Consider the following 13,108-nt stretch of genomic DNA (forward strand, 5'->3'; position numbering starts at 1 on the left):
CGGGGCCACGGCCCGTCCTGCGGCGAGGTTTCTCCGGCCGGAGAGAGCCTCCCCTCCGGCCCCCTCACAGCAGCCGCCTCACGGCGCGCCCGGCTCCGCAGCGCCCTCCGCGATCGCGGCGGCTCCTGCCTGCTCCCCTCCCCCTCCAGAGCTCCGCGCAAAGCCGCCTCGCGAGCGCACGCCTTTCCTCCCAAAAAAAAAAACCGGCCTCTTCGCCGCTTTATATACCCTGCTAAAAATAGCCTGCCGCCCGCCCCGCCAATCAGGACGGGGCGAATTTCGAATCGGGCCAATGGCGGGAGCCGTCACGGCCAGGCTCGGTCACGCCAGGAGGAGCCGCGGTGCTTGCCGCGCGGCGATTGGGCGGCTCTGACATCATTGGCACGCGGGGCGCGGGGGTGCGCGGCGGAGATTGGGCCGCGGCGGGCGGGCGGGCGTCATGGGATCACGCGGGGCGGAGCCGCGCGGGGCGGGGCGGGGCGCGCGGGGCGGGGCGGGGCGCTCGGGGCGGGGCGGGGCGGGGCGCCGCGGCCGGGCAGAGGCTTGGCCGGGGGAGGCTCGCGGGGGGTTCCACTCGCAGCCGGCGCCGTGTTTGCAAATATTGTGGTGCGCGGAGGAGCGGAGCGGAACATCCGCCGTCGGCCGCGCAAGACGGGGGAGAGCCGCGCCGCCCTGCACCGCCCCGGGAGCCGACCTGCCGCGCCGTGCGATTAAACTTTGCATGAAACTTTGGGTCTTTTTTAAGCTCCTCACGGAATTAATACATACCTACATATATATCTATACGTACACCGCTGTTACTGTTATTTTTCTTCTCGGAGGAAGGGGGGGGGGCTCGGAAGCCCGAGAGCAGAGGTTTGACACCCCCCCGCACGCACCCCTCAGCCCCTGCGCACCCAGGAGGCGTCCGCGTAGTGCTTTTGGTAACCAGCACTGACTTTGTTGTTGCAACTTGAGACATGGATGTGCTCCCCATGTGCAGCATCTTCCAGGAGCTCCAGATTGTGCACGACACGGGTTACTTCTCGGCCTTGCCGTCCCTGGAGGAGTACTGGCAACAGGTAAACGAGGGTGTCGGTGGTTGTGGTGGTGTCGGGTTGGGGGGTTTAAGCCGTGTTAAACGATGACCGGATTTAAAATGGAAAGGAGGAGAAAAAGAAAATACAAAAGGCCAAGTGTCATCAGCGAGTTTGGGGCGCATTAAGCGTGAATGCGAGGGAATGTTTTGGAGCAGGTGTTTCTGTTTTAACTAAGACGGGTGGTTTGTGGGGAGAGTGCAGAGGTGGATGTCAAGAGCTGCGCAGCTCCAGCTTCCCCGCTCCCGCAGCTGGCCCGGGCCGATACTGGCGCTTCGCTGCCGCCGGCTCCAGCCACAACGAGTCCTGGCAAAAGTTGTCCGCTTGTACCAGGTCCAGGCTGCACAGCTGGGTCTTGTCACCCGAGATCCCGGCCTCGGCCGAGCGCTGCTCTTCGCACGTTACCGTGGTGGGGTTTGTTTTTTTTCTTTTTATTATTGTTTTTTATGTTCTTATTTTTCCTGGCAGTGATGAGTAAGAAGCCCTGCAGTAGTGCATGGACACATATGCACACGTAGCTCTGTGTCTGCATGTATAATCCATACTTGTGTGTGTGTATCGTAGCCGTTCCCAGCGCAGGGAGCGTTGCGGAGCCCGTGAGCTGTCAGTCATATGACAGCGAGCCCCTCTCGCTAATTGCCTTGGTCGGGAAGGAGGAAGAACGGAGGCTCCTTCCCTTTAATGGGCATATTTTGTTGCCTTTTTATCCCTTTTTTTTATTATTTTATTTTTTCTGCTTTTTCCCCTTCCCCCCCCCCCCCCCGCCTCCAGAGCCTGCCCAAGCAGCGGGGTGGCAGGAGCGGCAGTGGCCGCCGACATTCCGGGCTCTGCTCCCCGGCCGGGAGCTGCTCAACCCGGCGACAGGACCAAGTACCTGCTGGCTTGGACGCAGGAGCCTCTCGGAGAACGTTGAAATGCAAAGTGTTACAGCCCTCACATGCACACTAATTGTATGCAATGCCTTTCCTTTTGAGTTTTTTTTTTTTTTTACTTCCCTTTCTCCTTCCCTTCCCCCTTTCCCCTTGCAGAGAGACAGCTTCACCGTACGTGATTGAAATGGAGCTAAGTAGTTTCCTTCAGGCATTTGGGATTCTGGCGAGGGGCCAGCCCTCATTCCCAGTAGCCTTCAGAGGCATTTAAACTCGGAGAGAGCTTCACTACGGTCCCCATTACTAATCTACCTAATGAGGAATTTAAATTAGCCGGGAATATGAAAGTTTAACAAGATCTTAATAAATGCTTTTCTACCTGTTTTCATGGGAATTCAATTCACTATTGTGTTGTCCCTCACGAAACCTTTTTTGTTTTTAACATGCATCACGAGCCAGTTACCTAATTATAGACAAATACATAAATATTGTGTGCAGTGGTTGGTTTAGTGTGGGGGTTGATTCATTGGTTTTTGTTTGGTTGTTTGGGGTTTTTTTTTCCTAATTTTGCTCCACTCTAGCCTGGCCAGAACATGTGACCCAGTTTACTTTGAGCGGTGCTGGGGGAAAAAGGAGGCAGCTCCCATGGCGGCTCTGCTCTTGGACAGATGCGAAGAGGCTGTGAAGGGAATGTGTGGCATTTGGGATCAGGTTTTGCTACCGGGCTTGGAAGAGATGATCTTGCTAAAATAAGTATAGTTTGGTATGGAAACTTGATGTGTCCATTTTCTGTGTAAAGCTTCCATGTGGATCATTTCCTATAGTGGAAAGAATAATCTCAAAACATCAGCTTGTTGCCATAACAGTTCATACCCACTTTTTTTTTTTTTGTTTGTTCTCTGAAGATGGCCAGAAAGTCAGCAGGGTGAATTGAAATTGAAAACCACAGCTTCACCCATTTAGGGTTGTTTTGTGTTTTGTTTCATTTCATGGAGTGGAATGTGGTTTGGGGGGGGGGGGGGTGCGGGAGAAGTTGTCCATGTACTGTTGCATGTATATTTGAACAGAGTACTTTCTTGGCAGATGGTCAGGGTTTTAAAAGGAAGTCTCCCTTGGCATTGCGTGAAAGAAAGACAGAGATGACTCATACAGTGCACTCTTGGCCAGTAGATAAAGTTCTTGTTCATTGTGGGACTCCCAGCAGGACCTCAGAGTAATTTCCCGTTTTGCATCCTATAGAATAAAACATTTATATTCTGGAACTTTTTTCTCCCCTCTCCTCTGTTGTTGAAGTTCCCCATGTTCCTGCAAACACGCATGGGAGCAGTTTGAGTTATGTGGCGTGCATGCCAGTGTGCTTGGAAATGACATTCTTTGAAAGTCGAGTGTGCTGCGTTCTCATGCACAGGAAATGGGAGGATGTCTGCTGCTCCATTGATGTCCCCAGAAGACGGGCCAGCAGCTCCGCAGCCATGCTGAAATGTGGCTTTGTTTTCTGACACAGCGTTTGAGTTTTAGCTGCCTGTCAGAGCACATTGTGTTCACTTGGGTCCTTTCAGCCTCATGTTTGTGTGAGATACAAAACAACTTGAAATTAGATGAGGCGCGAGAGCAAAGTGTAATTATTTGTTGTGGTTCTCTGTGGTCCTTTTCAATGTCAGCTTACTGAAAACACAGATTTTATGATGAGAGTGATGATAATTTGACTGACTCAGTAGAATGCTATTTTGGAAACCAAAGCTGACTTGCACCTTCAGCTGTGTGTTTGAACTCCTGCCCAGGCCTCAAAAACAGATTTCTTTTCATCGTAACAGTCACCTAGTTACGGCTGGAGGAGCCTTTAATTTGTTTTGAACCTAGAAACCTCAAATCGAACGCACTACGTTCCTGCATGTTTTTGAAGTGTAAACTACAATTGAGTTTATTTTTAAGCAAGGTTGTAACTTTCATCTTTTTTCTTCCTTCTCTTTCACCTAGACATGTTTGGAGTTGGAACGGTATCTTCAAAGTGAGCCCTGTTACGTTTCTGCATCTGAGATCAAATTTGATAGCCAAGAGGATCTCTGGACCAAAATTATTCTGGCACGTGAGAAAAAGGAGGAATCTGAACTGAAGAACGCTTGTGTCGCAAAGGAGGACAATCTTACTAGTCAGAACTTAGAGACCAACAGTTTAAATTCTGATGTGAGCAGCGAATCTTCAGACAGCTCTGAGGAGCTCTCGCCCACAACAAAGTTTACCTCTGACCCTATAAGCGATGTTTTAGCCAGTTCAGGAAACTTGAGTTCATCTGTCACTTCCACTCCCCCTTCATCTCCTGAGCTGAGCAAGGAGCCTTCTTCCCAGATATGGAATTGTACCCCGGGTGAGTTGCATTCACCAGGGAAAATTCGTACCGGTACTGCTGGAAAGACTGCAGAAAAAGGTACACCCTCCAATGGTGACACCTCACCAGATGGCAGAAGGCGTGTTCACAGGTGTCATTTTAACGGTTGCAGGAAAGTTTACACCAAAAGTTCACATCTGAAAGCACATCAGCGCACTCATACAGGTTAGTAACCATATGCTTATTAAGAATTGGCAAGTGCTGTAGGGAATACCCCTGATGATGGTGGTGTCACATCATTACACAATCACTGGGTGGGAGCCCAGGTTTGGAGAGATGATATAATAGAGGCTTACCAGCATGGACATCACTTCCTCATTCTTTCCGTAAGCAAGCTGAAGCCAAGACGGTTGGTGGTAGATTAGTCTGCTGTCATAGCAAATGGGAGCCACTCGTCTAAATAGGCAATAGTCGGGAAGCTGCAGCGGTATGCAGTCTTCGGGAACAAAGATCTCGCCAAAGCAGACGCTAAACCTTTCTTGATGTTTATTTCTAAAGCAAAAGAGAGCTGAGACTTTCTTGCGAAAAACGGAACATCGGTCATCTGAAAATCAGTCCAATCACTAAATCCCTGTTTTCATGGTTTGGTCTGCATTGGGTCTGTTCAGACATCCCAAGGCCTTGATTATGTAAAGTATAGCTATAATTGCAAATCATTCAATGTTTTTCTGTGCCATTGTTACCAGCCAAAATCTTGGAAAACCACAGTAGTCCTTCTAACATATTTGGGCTTACAAATGTATGATCTACTGTATAATTTCATCCCAAAATACTGAACAACAGTATTTTATTGTTATGGAACCTGTACTAAACTGAGCAATCCTGTGTGTTACTGGGAAAGAGATTGAGGAGAATGAGACACTTCAGGGGTTTTATAAATATTTTATGGTTGAAGTAGCATGCTGATTTGCTTGCTTGAGCATTATTATTTGACATGTCTTTATGACAGCAGTTAAATATGTGGAGCTGGTGGAGCTGTGCCTTGGCTTGTCATCATTTAACATGAGGAATTGGCCTGGCATTCTTGGTGTACCAATCCAAAGACCTATACGTTGTGGGTTTTTTTCCCCCCAGCAAGTGGAAAGAGAATTCAAGGAAAAGATCCTGTTTTGACTCATGAGCTCAGCATTTTGTGGCTTTTATGGGAAGTCTGAGCAAGCTCGGATGTTCCCATTGTCATGCAGAAGTCAGATAAAACAAGATTATTTCAGGAGGAAAGAACAACTTCCACTGAAACCGTGGTGGTTCAGCAGACATAAATAGCTGCCGGCCTCAGAAGTGTTGCAGAACTGTTGTCCTGGTGCTGTCTGGCTGAGAACGTTCCTGTGAATGGAAGTGGTATTTCTTGAATGCTGAAATAGCAGTGTTCAAAGTGGCATGCAGGCTTTTCCAAGAATATGTGGCTCAGCAGAAAAGAGGTTGCGTGTTATGCAGATGAGTGAGTGACAAAGGGCTTTGGTGCAATACAGTAGCCTAATTGCATTTTGGAGCCTAGCTGTGCTGTCTTTAATCATCTTCATGAGGTGCATGATACCTGTTTGGGAGTAAGCCTGCTATTATGGATGGGCAGGAATTGTAGAAGGTTGGATTTCTTTGTTTCCTGTGAGCATTTTTAATCACTTTTTTTTTTTTCTTTTAGTAAGAATGAGAGTATTTGGTGTGCTGTTGCAGCAAAATAGTTACGTAGAAATCGTGGGTGAATTTTGCAGGCCTTCTTTGCCTACATGTTCTGAAGCATTCAGATAGTTTAAATAAAATTGGCTGTCTTTGGGGGGTGGAGGAGGTTTACATAGAAAATGAATGGGATAGCACCTATCTTTCTTTGAATGAAGTCATGACTAACGTGTAATCTGCTTTCTTTGTAGGGGAAAAGCCTTACAGATGTTCATGGGAAGGGTGTGAGTGGCGTTTTGCAAGAAGTGATGAATTAACCAGACACTTCAGAAAGCACACTGGTGCCAAGCCTTTTAAATGTAGTCACTGTGACAGGTATGTTACTGAAGTGCACCTTTTTAAATAGTTATTTTTAATGCTTGTTGGAAGGTGAGTCTAGGCTGCTTTTGACATGTGAAGGAATCATTTGGGAATGCAACTATGTCTGGTATTTTTAAGGGATTATTTTATATTTAGACTGGGACAAAACCTTCCCGTTTTACCAGTCACTGGGATGTGGCTTGTAGCCTAATGCTTCAGATAAGTTTTGGCAAGTCCCTATTGTTACCACTCATCTGTGGAGCTTCTGGGTGCTCACAGACACCTTGAGTGCTCCCATGTATCCAGGGAATGCCAAATCCCTCCTCCATCTGCCTTGTTTCTGAGTAGCAGGGCAATGGGGGGATGCCTCAGCCATACATGTTGTGTTGTGCATGCCTTGCCTTCAGCAGTGGGCTAGTGCAAAACTTGGCTCTTGCTTTGCAGGTGTTTTTCGAGGTCTGACCACCTGGCCCTTCACATGAAGAGACATCTCTGAATGGGTCAAGAGGTGAATCCTGCGGGCTAAGAGGCGTCAAGGTTGAAGAGCCTTGAGCGAAGGGATGCGTGTTCCAGCCAAAGCATGCCATTTTGCACCCTACCCAGTTGCCTCCAGGACCTCACTTTCTTGAAGGTCTTTTGAGGGCTAATAAGTCATGTAAGAAACGGCATAGCAACCGCGGTGCGTGATGTTTGGGGTTTCCTGGACTCATACACTGGTATCTAACCTTCTGAGTGGCTCCTAAGCCTTTGCCGTGAGCATGTGCACTGAGAATGTTAATGATTGGGTGACTGTATGCGATGAGGATCTCTCGATGACTGTATGCTGAGGCACATTTTTTTTCTTGTGGTTGTTTTATAACTGTAAGAGAAAAAAATAGTCTGAATGTCTTGTATGTGAGGAATATCTTGTGAGATGGGACGACCACCAATCATTTCCAAGGGGTGGGGGGAGGGGTGTCTGCACCTTTTTAGAGGGGAAATTGAGAGGGGAAAGGGGGGCGGGAATAAAAAGAGTCAGGATGCCAGAATGGAGATGGGGTACCTCCCTGTTCCTGTGTGAGAGGAGCTTTAGGTGTCTGGTGCAGCTATTAAACGTGCAATGTGTCAAGTAGCTTGTTTTACTTGCTACAGAGCTCATTTGTAATCCATTGTATAAGCTGTGTATTTACAAATGTAACACAACTATAACTTTTCATTATAATACCAAGGTTATTGCATGGTTCTGGGGAACTATATGCTTTTCCATTCTTTAATCAGGACTGCAGTTTTGATTCCAGTTAAGAGCAGCTAAAATACGATTGGTCTAATGTTACATAATGTATGGAACATGAATAATTTTTTCTGTTGGGTGGATAAAACCACTATTGGTTAGAAACTGATTTTTCTCATGCAGCTAATTTTTCTCTTATTTATGCCTTGAGGACTAACTTCTGGTTTTCTAGCTGTTAATGCACTGTTGACCTTAATAATGGTGCCTTATGCAAGTGACCTTCTCTTGCAGGGGGTCTTATACAGGGGTATGGGTGATGCATGCTTTATTAAGGCTCTCTTTTCACCTGGCATTGTACTGTATCAAATGTATAATATAAGGGGAAAAAAGGTTACTTCCAGGGTCCTCCTTCAAAAAGACAAATATAGAGAAAAGTCATTCATGTCAATACAGTATTTGTTTAACTTAGACAATTTGACTGTGTTACAGTATAATGCATATGCCAATTGAATACCTGACCAGTTCTGCCACCTTGAGACTTTTTTTATATTGACCTTGCACAACAACTGTGTATATACACACCCCAACTGTACTTAATATGTCGAGTTTTCATACATATTAAAGATACAGAAGTATTAAAAGATGTATTTGCTTAAAAGGCACAAGTTTCACATCTATATATCTAGCTATCTGTTGGTCATACAGAAAGAAACTATATTACTTTTTTTTTAAAAGTGGGCAGAAAAATAATTGTGTATGTATATTTGTGTGTACAGTCTGTGTATGTGTGTATATATATAGATAATATATAAATATTTTTTTTAAGAGGAAAAAAATTAGAACACATAGCTGGAAAATGCCACAGCCCATCAAAATATTCCCTCTACCCCCCGCAATATGATCATTAAGGAGACAAAGAAGTAAAAGATACAGTTAATTAAAATCTAGCATTTTTAGAGGCTTTACCTTTAGCTTAATTGTATGCTAAAGGCTTTGTTGGCATTCAGTCCTTCTCAGACTGCTGACTGTGTTTTGTAGTTATTAGGTTGTCTGGAATAGCGTATCTGTGGCCATTTAAGAATGATATGAACCGAATATTGGCATGCTAAAAGAATATTAGCTGTGTGCAGATGAAGTACACTCGGGTTTTGGCCTTCCAGCTTACTGGAGGAGCTGTGAGTGAGCTAGTCGTTGTGGTGGTTGAGCTCTAATTTTACATAGTTCAGCTAAAATAAAGACTCTTTTTTTCCTAGAGTAGAAATTGTCTGTCCAAAAGCAGTATTTTCTTTTTTTTTTAAACCAGCTCACTACAGTTGATGCAATGAAACATGTGACCTGTTTCTTTTTCTATTTATTATTGGTCTTGCTTACTATGCTAATATTTTGGTATATCTTCCTGGAAATGTATGTAGATAAGTGGTTTAAAAAAAAAAAAGTATATGCAAGTGATCTGGTTCTAAGGAACACACAGGCTTAAATCATTCTCATTTCATTTTTGGTTTAAATTGCCTGAAAATGCACTTTTTTTTTTTTTTCTTCCCCAAACCAAACAAAATTTTCCAGAAAACGGATTTCTATTTAAGGTTGGGTTTTGTTGTGTTTTTAACTCCTTGTTTGCATTGTCCTTGGCTTAGCCATAATTCTTATAAACAAGAAAGTAAACAAAAGCAAAAACAAACAAACAACAACAAAAAAAAAAAACAACCCCAAACAACAACAACAAAATAAATTAAACTTGCACTGGCTTGTCTCAATTGTGAAATACCATCAGAGTTGTGTGGATGGGGTGGGGCTGTGTGCCATATGTCAAATGCCTGTAATTTTCTTAATAAGTAAGTACATTTTGTTCAGGTGATAACTGAGCCTCAATCAAGCTGAAAAATAAAAAAAAAAAAACATTTTTGCTTGAAATTTAAGAAGAAAATGTTTCTATTAGTGAAATTTCTTTTTTTGTTTTTGAAGCACCCTGTTATCTAAAGAATCTCTTTGTAAGATTTTTGTAAAAATTTTGTTTTACAAGATTTTATTTGAAATTGTTTTTTGCAAGATTGTTATATTTCTGTATGAATGTATTTTTTATTGGAATAACATAAAAAGAAATTCTTATCAGCATCACGTGTCTGGTTTCATCTTTCTCCCCTCTGAAGTCCTACACATCAAAGGATGTCAAGTATTATGCTGACATTTTGCCTTGAGTCACCTGGTTGCAGGTACAAACACCTTTGAATCAGGTTGCTTTGTGGAGGACAAGCCCTGATGAGAAAATAATATTGGCAGTAGAAACTAGAAGTTCTTCCATATCTGAAAGACTGTTGTTGACTTAGTTTTTGCCTCAGCGGAATGAAGTTAACACAATTGTTACTGCACCTTTATTCAAAATGGTTTGTCCTGGAGAGGTGAATGCATGTAGGACAAGTTCTGCATGTGGGAAAGGAGAGTCAGTGGGCATTTGAAGTGAAGGAAAAAGAGAAAGGCAATGACTGGGCTGGAGCCACCTGTCCTTAACTTTTACTGCAGAGTGTGAGCCTTTGAACTGCCCAGTCATCGGGGAAGCAAGTCTGAAACCTTGAAGACTCAGTTGTGGGAAGGAATGCATGAGATCTGCCTGGCTCAGATGCAGAGATCCTGAGTCAGCTGTAGGGCTGACCTGACCCACATGCTGGTGGTGACCTTCAACCAGACAAACGCAAGCCTCTGTGAACTGCATTTTTTCAGAGCAATGGCTCTTCAAAGCGTGCCTGGCACATATGCTGGCTTGGGACACATGCAGAACTTGTTTCATGTTGCCTTGTGGCTTCTGCTTCACTAATGCTGATGTTAAAAATCCCTTAAGCACTGGGTAAAACTATTGGCATAAAAGGCAAACTTGTATGCTGAGAAACTGACTTTTACCATGTGAATTCAGTTCACCATTACTGAAGGTTTCATAGGTTTAGATGAGAAATGGCTTAAAATTGATGGAGAAAAGAACTGAATCAATAAATACAGATTGAGGCCAAAGTAATGTGGAGGAGAGACCCTCGCCATTATTCTCAGTTAGACCTGCAGCTGACTAGTGAGTAGACAATATGCCTCCTTATAGGCAAGGAAGAAATGGCAACTTAAGCAAAATCTGACCTGCAACAAGAGGGATATATTAAATTTTACCACCGGTACAGTATCTCACATAGTGAAACACAGATGTGTCCTGGAAAACTTAGTTACAGTTGCAATTGCAATAGAGAAGGCTACCAGGGTTTAAGGGATTCTGACATTTTGCCTCCTCATCTGTATATAACATAGAAATGGAAATACCTTTAAAGAACTGAGTTTGACATTGGAGGTTCTCCACCCAAAATGTTCAATGGGTGTGTAACACAGAACAAGGATTGGAATTTATTTTCCTGTTTATTGGGTGTGTGTCATCTAGGGCTGTGTCTTACCATACCTTCTAAAAGAAAGAAAAGGCCTGATAACTCCATTATTAAGGATGTTATTGAAATCCTTCCCTCTTTCATTTCTCAGAGAGACTGTAGTGAAAAAACAGCAGTATCCAGGACAGAAAAGCTCTAGTGACAGAGCTATTGGGCAACAAGGAAACTACAAAGCAGAGAGCAATAGCCATTTAAGGGGTAGTGCATTTCAACATGCACATCCACTGCAGGCTTGCTTAATTCCAGATTTTGAAATGCCAAGCAGATGGGAAGGGGTGTGAATTCGAGGGCGAAGAAGTTAGGTGGCTTAGGTATGGACCTGGATTGGTAGCCTCAGCAAGTTCCGACAGCTTCAACAGAGGTTAGCAAGGTGAAAGTGAGGACAGAGCCTGTGAGCCAACACATTAACTTCTTGCTGCAAAGGTTAGATATGGCATGATTGTGCACTTAGGCATGCATACGTGCATGCTTGGGTCAGGATGAGATACTTAAAATCCCCAAACAGAACTTGCTTGGATCTGGAGTTTGGGTTTTTTTGTCTCTTGGGTGTGAAAAATCCCGGCATACAAGTGGTCAGTGCAAGTAGGGCATATCACAGTTTGCCAATTTATTTGAACAACTGTGTATTATAAATACAGCGTGACCTTGAAGTTCACAATAGACAAGAGATTGTCATTTTTTAAATTGGATGCTCCTATTGTTTAGAAGTTGCTGTTTCTCTCACCTTTAAACCGTATTATGATCTGTTGCAAATGGAATCTAGAATTGTTGTGCCTGTTAAAGCATGTTCAAGACAAGCTGTATTTTGTTCTTTCCTCTTTAGGAGTCATTCATGGTACTTTTGTCTTTCTGTCCATCTTTTACCTCTTCTGTTCTTCTCAACTACTTGAGCGTTCGCTCTTTAATTGCACTGAAAGCTCTGAGGAATCAAAACAACCTCTGTAAATCACACAAACAGCAGCAGCAAAATTGCAAACAAGGAGAAAGAAAAACACTATGGTGATTGTGTCAAAAAGTAGCCGAGTGTTGTTTATGCAGCACCAAAGGAGTACGTGATCTTACATATTCACACAACAGGGAGAGACAACAATTAATAAGAGGAAAACCTCATGGTCTATCCATTGGAAGTCTCCTTAACCTTGTCTGGAGAGAAGAGTTAAGGTAGACTGGAACAGTAAGGGGAGCTCTAACTGCATAGGAGTAGGGGGAGGGGAAGATACAGGCGAAGGTTTCCCATCTGCCTTTTAAAGGATAAAAGGATATGTATTTCCTCTTTGTTCCTCCATTTTTCAAAAATTCCATGGAGACAAAATGGCTCAGATAGGAAATCTCTACAAGACTTCTTTCTCAAGCTTTTCCAGCTTTGTTTCCTCAGGTAGCACTGGTTTATAGAGTACGCAATAAACCAATACTCCACTTCTTTATTTCTGGTGGCAAGAGGTTACTGCGCAGTTCATACCCACACAGAAGTCTGCCTGATTTTGCTTCATCCCATGGGATTGTGTAGCCAACAGGCATTTACAGGTACTTCTGAAATAAAGCCTCTGACATGGCAAGAAACTCCTGAGATTATACAGTCCAAGGCAATAGTATCTTTACTTTTTTCCCCTTTAGCTCTTACCTCTACACAGGCTGTTTCATCCCTTATTCATGGTCCCTGGATATATGGCATTTATTTTTGATCAAATCTGTAGCAATACTGTCTCATAACCATTTGAGCTCTTACATATAAGGGAGAATGAGCAGATAGAGTACTGCTTTTGCACATAGGTCTGCTGAGATATAATCAGTCTTGGATTCATTGGAGCTACCCTGGGAAATAAGGGTTTCAGGTTCATGCATTAATATTGTGAGGCCTTGGTCAAAAGCTCATTTAAGTAAAGGAGAAATTCCTCACTGAATTCAGCTTGCTCTGACACATGCATTTTTTCACAGAGCTGAACCTGAGGAGGAAGTACGTTTGAAATCCATTCAGAACCAAATTTTCATTCAGTGGCATTTCTGACTATATTTTGTCCATTTCCTATTGAACATTTGATAGCTGGAGTTTGCTGGAGCAAGCCCTGCAAGGCTGATTTTTTTTTTTTTTAACAGAAATGCAATTTTTTCTCGAAATTTATTTTTGATTGCAGGCTGACAGTAAACCATGTAATTTGTTCTGCAGTTTCAGTTACACAACA

At 43.7% G+C, this 13,108-nt stretch overlaps 1 protein-coding gene across 1 annotated transcript; it reads left to right on the forward strand.

Annotated features, from left to right (window-relative positions):
• Positions 1-537: 537 nt before the first annotated feature.
• KLF6 (KLF transcription factor 6) lies at positions 538-9,627 on the forward strand. Its single transcript, XM_065666750.1, has 4 exons — positions 538-1,061; positions 3,923-4,496; positions 6,197-6,320; positions 6,750-9,627. The coding sequence occupies exons 1-4, from the start codon at positions 960-962 to the stop codon at positions 6,799-6,801; spliced, it is 852 nt and encodes a 283-aa protein (XP_065522822.1). The 5' UTR covers positions 538-959; the 3' UTR covers positions 6,802-9,627.
• The last annotated feature ends 3,481 nt before the right edge of the window (positions 9,628-13,108 follow it).

Source organism: Lathamus discolor, chromosome 2 (assembly GCF_037157495.1).
Source record: "Lathamus discolor isolate bLatDis1 chromosome 2, bLatDis1.hap1, whole genome shotgun sequence".
NCBI lineage: Eukaryota > Metazoa > Chordata > Aves > Psittaciformes > Psittacidae > Lathamus > Lathamus discolor.

What these genes read in the sequence shown, in the direction of transcription:
- KLF6 (XM_065666750.1), top strand. Translation starts at nt 960, where the DNA reads ATGGATGTGCTCCCCATGTGCAGCATCTTCCAGGAGCTCCAGATTGTG. An exon ending in ACATCAGCGCACTCATACAG is followed by an intron (nt 4,497 to 6,196) that starts GTTAGTAACCAT and finishes CTTTCTTTGTAG; the next exon opens with GGGAAAAGCCTTACAGATGT. An exon ending in AAATGTAGTCACTGTGACAG is followed by an intron (nt 6,321 to 6,749) that starts GTATGTTACTGA and finishes CTTGCTTTGCAG; the next exon opens with GTGTTTTTCGAGGTCTGACC.